This window comes from Onychostruthus taczanowskii, unplaced genomic scaffold, assembly GCF_017590055.1.
Source record: "Onychostruthus taczanowskii isolate IOZ18803 unplaced genomic scaffold, ASM1759005v1 scaffold316, whole genome shotgun sequence".
Taxonomy (NCBI): domain Eukaryota; kingdom Metazoa; phylum Chordata; class Aves; order Passeriformes; family Passeridae; genus Onychostruthus; species Onychostruthus taczanowskii.
The window spans coordinates 49815-52702 of NW_024500528.1; the positions used below are offsets into that span (position 1 = coordinate 49815).

General features: G+C 74.4%; 1 protein-coding gene across 1 annotated transcript in view; it reads left to right on the plus strand.

Annotated features, from left to right (window-relative positions):
* ITGA7 (integrin subunit alpha 7) overlaps positions 1–2888 on the plus strand; it is a 22440-nt gene that overhangs the window by 1156 nt on the left and 18396 nt on the right. The window contains exons 2-5 of the mRNA XM_041409964.1: positions 631–758; positions 833–912; positions 996–1251; positions 2716–2847. Of these exons, the coding sequence (XP_041265898.1) occupies positions 631–758; positions 833–912; positions 996–1251; positions 2716–2847 (596 nt within the window). The remainder of the gene's footprint in view (positions 1–630; positions 759–832; positions 913–995; positions 1252–2715; positions 2848–2888) is intronic.

The window sequence follows — 2888 nt, forward strand, 5'->3', positions numbered from 1 at the left end:
CGGTGTCGCCGCTGCCGCCCGCGCCGCGTTCCCGGCACCGAGGGCGGCTCTGGCGGCCGGTGCCCGGTGCAGGTGCCGGCACAGCGGCGCCGGGCCCCGCTCCACCCCCGCTGTCCCCGCTGTCCCCGCTGTCCCCGGGGCTGGCCCTGTCGCGCTGTCCCCTCGCGGGTGCCCTGTCCCCACTCCGTGGGGCGCCGGTGCCTCCGTGAGCTCCGTCCTTTTTTGGGCATGTTGCTGCGGGGTTATTTTGAGTGAATTCCAGGTTATTTTTACCTCCTCTGCCTCCCTGCCACCCCCGTGGGCTCCGCCGTGTCCCCGCGCCGCTGTCACCCCCGGGCCGCTGTCACCCCGGGCACGGTGGCCGCCAGCGCCCCGCGGCCACCGGGGAAGCGCCGGGGGCGCCGCGCTGGCCCCACCGGGAGCGCCCCGAGTCCCGTCCCGGGGGTCGCGGGGGGCCAGGGGGTGTCCGGGGTGTCCCTTGTTGTCCCCTGCTGTCCCCGCAGTGTCGCGGGCTGGCACCGCGCCGGGCACGGGGGTGGCACAGCTGCGCCCGGGGGGTGCCGGGGGGGGGGCTCTGTGACCCTCGGGGACCCCTCCCCACAGCCCTGACGGGGGTCTCTGCCCTGCCAGGCTGCTGGTGGGAGCCCCCCAGGCGCTGGCGCTGCCCGGCCAGGGCGCCAACCGCACCGGGGGTCTCTTCGCCTGCCCGCTGACCACCGAGCTCTCGGACTGCTGGCGGGTGCCCATCGATGAGGGAGGTGAGCGGGGGGGTCCCGGGGGGTCCCGGAGGGGGGGTCCCGGCCGGGCTGACCCCTCCCTGCGGTGCCGGCAGCGGACCCGGAGCGCGAGAGCAAAGAGAACCAGTGGCTGGGGGTCAGCGTCAAGAGCCAAGGGCCGGGCGGCAAGATCGTGGTGAGCGCCGCGGGGACACCGGCGACACCTCTGCGAGGGGAGGGGTCCCCCGAGCCGCCGTGACCCCCGGGGTGTGCCCGCAGACCTGCGCGCACCGGTACGAGGTGCGGCACCGCGTGCGGCAGCCGCTGGAGACGCGGGACGTGATCGGGCGCTGCTTCGTGCTGAGCCAGGACCTGCGGCTGCGGGACGAGCTGGACGGCGGCGAGTGGAAGTTCTGCGAGGGGCGACCCCCGGGCCACGAGCGCTTCGGCACCTGCCAGCAGGGCCTGGCGGCCGCCTTCAGCCCCGACCGCCGCTACGTGCTGCTCGGAGCCCCCGGCACCTACAACTGGAAGGGTGAGGGGCGCTGGGACCCCTCCCGGGGGGAGTGGGAGCCAGAACTGGGAGGGTGAGGGGCGCTGGGACCACCCCCGGGGGGGTTTGAGGGGTGTGGGAGACAGAATTGGGAGGGTGAGGGGCGCTGGGACCACCCCCGGGGGGAGTGGGAGCCAGAACTGGGAGGGTGAGGGGCGTTGGGACCCCTCCCGGGGGAGTTTGGGGGTCTGGGGGTTTATTTTTATCTGCTCGGGGTCCCCGGCACCTGCAACTGGAAGGGTGAGGGGCGCTGGGACCACCCTCGGGGGAGTTTGGGAGGTATGGGAACCATAATTGGGAGGGTGAAGGGTGCTGGGACCACCCCCGGGGGGGTTTGGGGGTCTGGGGGTTTATTTTTATCTGCTCGGGGTCCCCGGCACCTGCAACTGGAAGGGTGAGGGGCGCTGGGACCACCCTCGGGGGAGTTTGGGAGGTATGGGAACCATAATTGGGAGGGTGAAGGGTGCTGGGACCACCCCCGGGGGGGTTTGGGGGTCTGGGGGAGGTGGGGCACCAACAGCTGGCAGGGTGAGGGGCTCTGGGACCCCTCCAAGGCGGGGATTTGTGGGGTGTGAGGGGTGGGGCACCCACAACTGGGAGGGTGGGGTGCGGGGAGGGAGGGCAGGTGTGCCCGGGCGATGCTGGGCACGGGGGTCCCTCGGTGTCCCCGGGGGTCCCCTGTGGTGTCCCCTTTACCTGGGGAGGGGTCCCAGCTCCCCCCGGAACCCTCGGTGTCCCCGTGTGCCTCACCCTGGGGAGGGGTCCCCGCCCTTGGAGCGGCTCCGCCTCCACTGCCCGTACCCGGGGGTCCCCGAGTGTCCCTGCGGTGTCCGCGGTGTCCCCTGGGGGGGGTCCCTGCCATGGAGCCGCTCCATCCCCACTCCCCGTGCCCGGGGGTCCCTGAGTGTCCCCGCGGTGTCCCCCCTGTCCCGTGTCCCCGCGGTGTCCTTGGGGCCTCTCCCCCCTGACTCCGGGGGTCCCTGAGTGTCCCCGCGGTGTCCCCCCTGTCCCCTGGGGGGGGTCCCTGCCATGGAGCCGCTTGCGGTGTCCTCCCCGTGCCCGGGGGTCCCTGAGTGTCCCTGCGGTGTCCCCGCGCTGTCCCTTGGGGAGGGGTCCCTGCCATGGAGCCGCTCCCCCCTGGCTCCGGGGGTCCCTGAGTGTCCCCGCGGTGTCCCCCCTGTCCCCTGGGGGGGGGGCCCTGCCATGGAGCCGCTCCATCCCCACTCCCCGTGCCCGGGGGTCCCTGAGCGTCCCTGCGGTGTCCCCGCGCTGTCCCTTGGGGAGGGGTCCCTGCCATGGAGCCGCTCCCCCCTGGCTCCGGGGGTCCCTGAGTGTCCCCGCGGTGTCCCCCCTGTCCCCTGGGGGGGGGTCCCTGCCATGGAGCCGCTCCCCCCTGGCTCCGGGGGTCCCTGAGTGTCGCCGCTGTCGCCGCCGCCCCGGGCGCAGGCACGGTGCGCCTGGAGCAGCTGCGGCAGAGCTCGCTGGACCTGCTGCGCCCGGACTCCGGCCCGTTCGAGGCGGGGGGCGAGAAGGAGCAGGACCCCTCCCAGATCCCCGTGCCCGCCAACAGCTACTTCGGTACGGGGGGCCCGGCCCTGAGCCCCCCGCCCCCTGCCCCC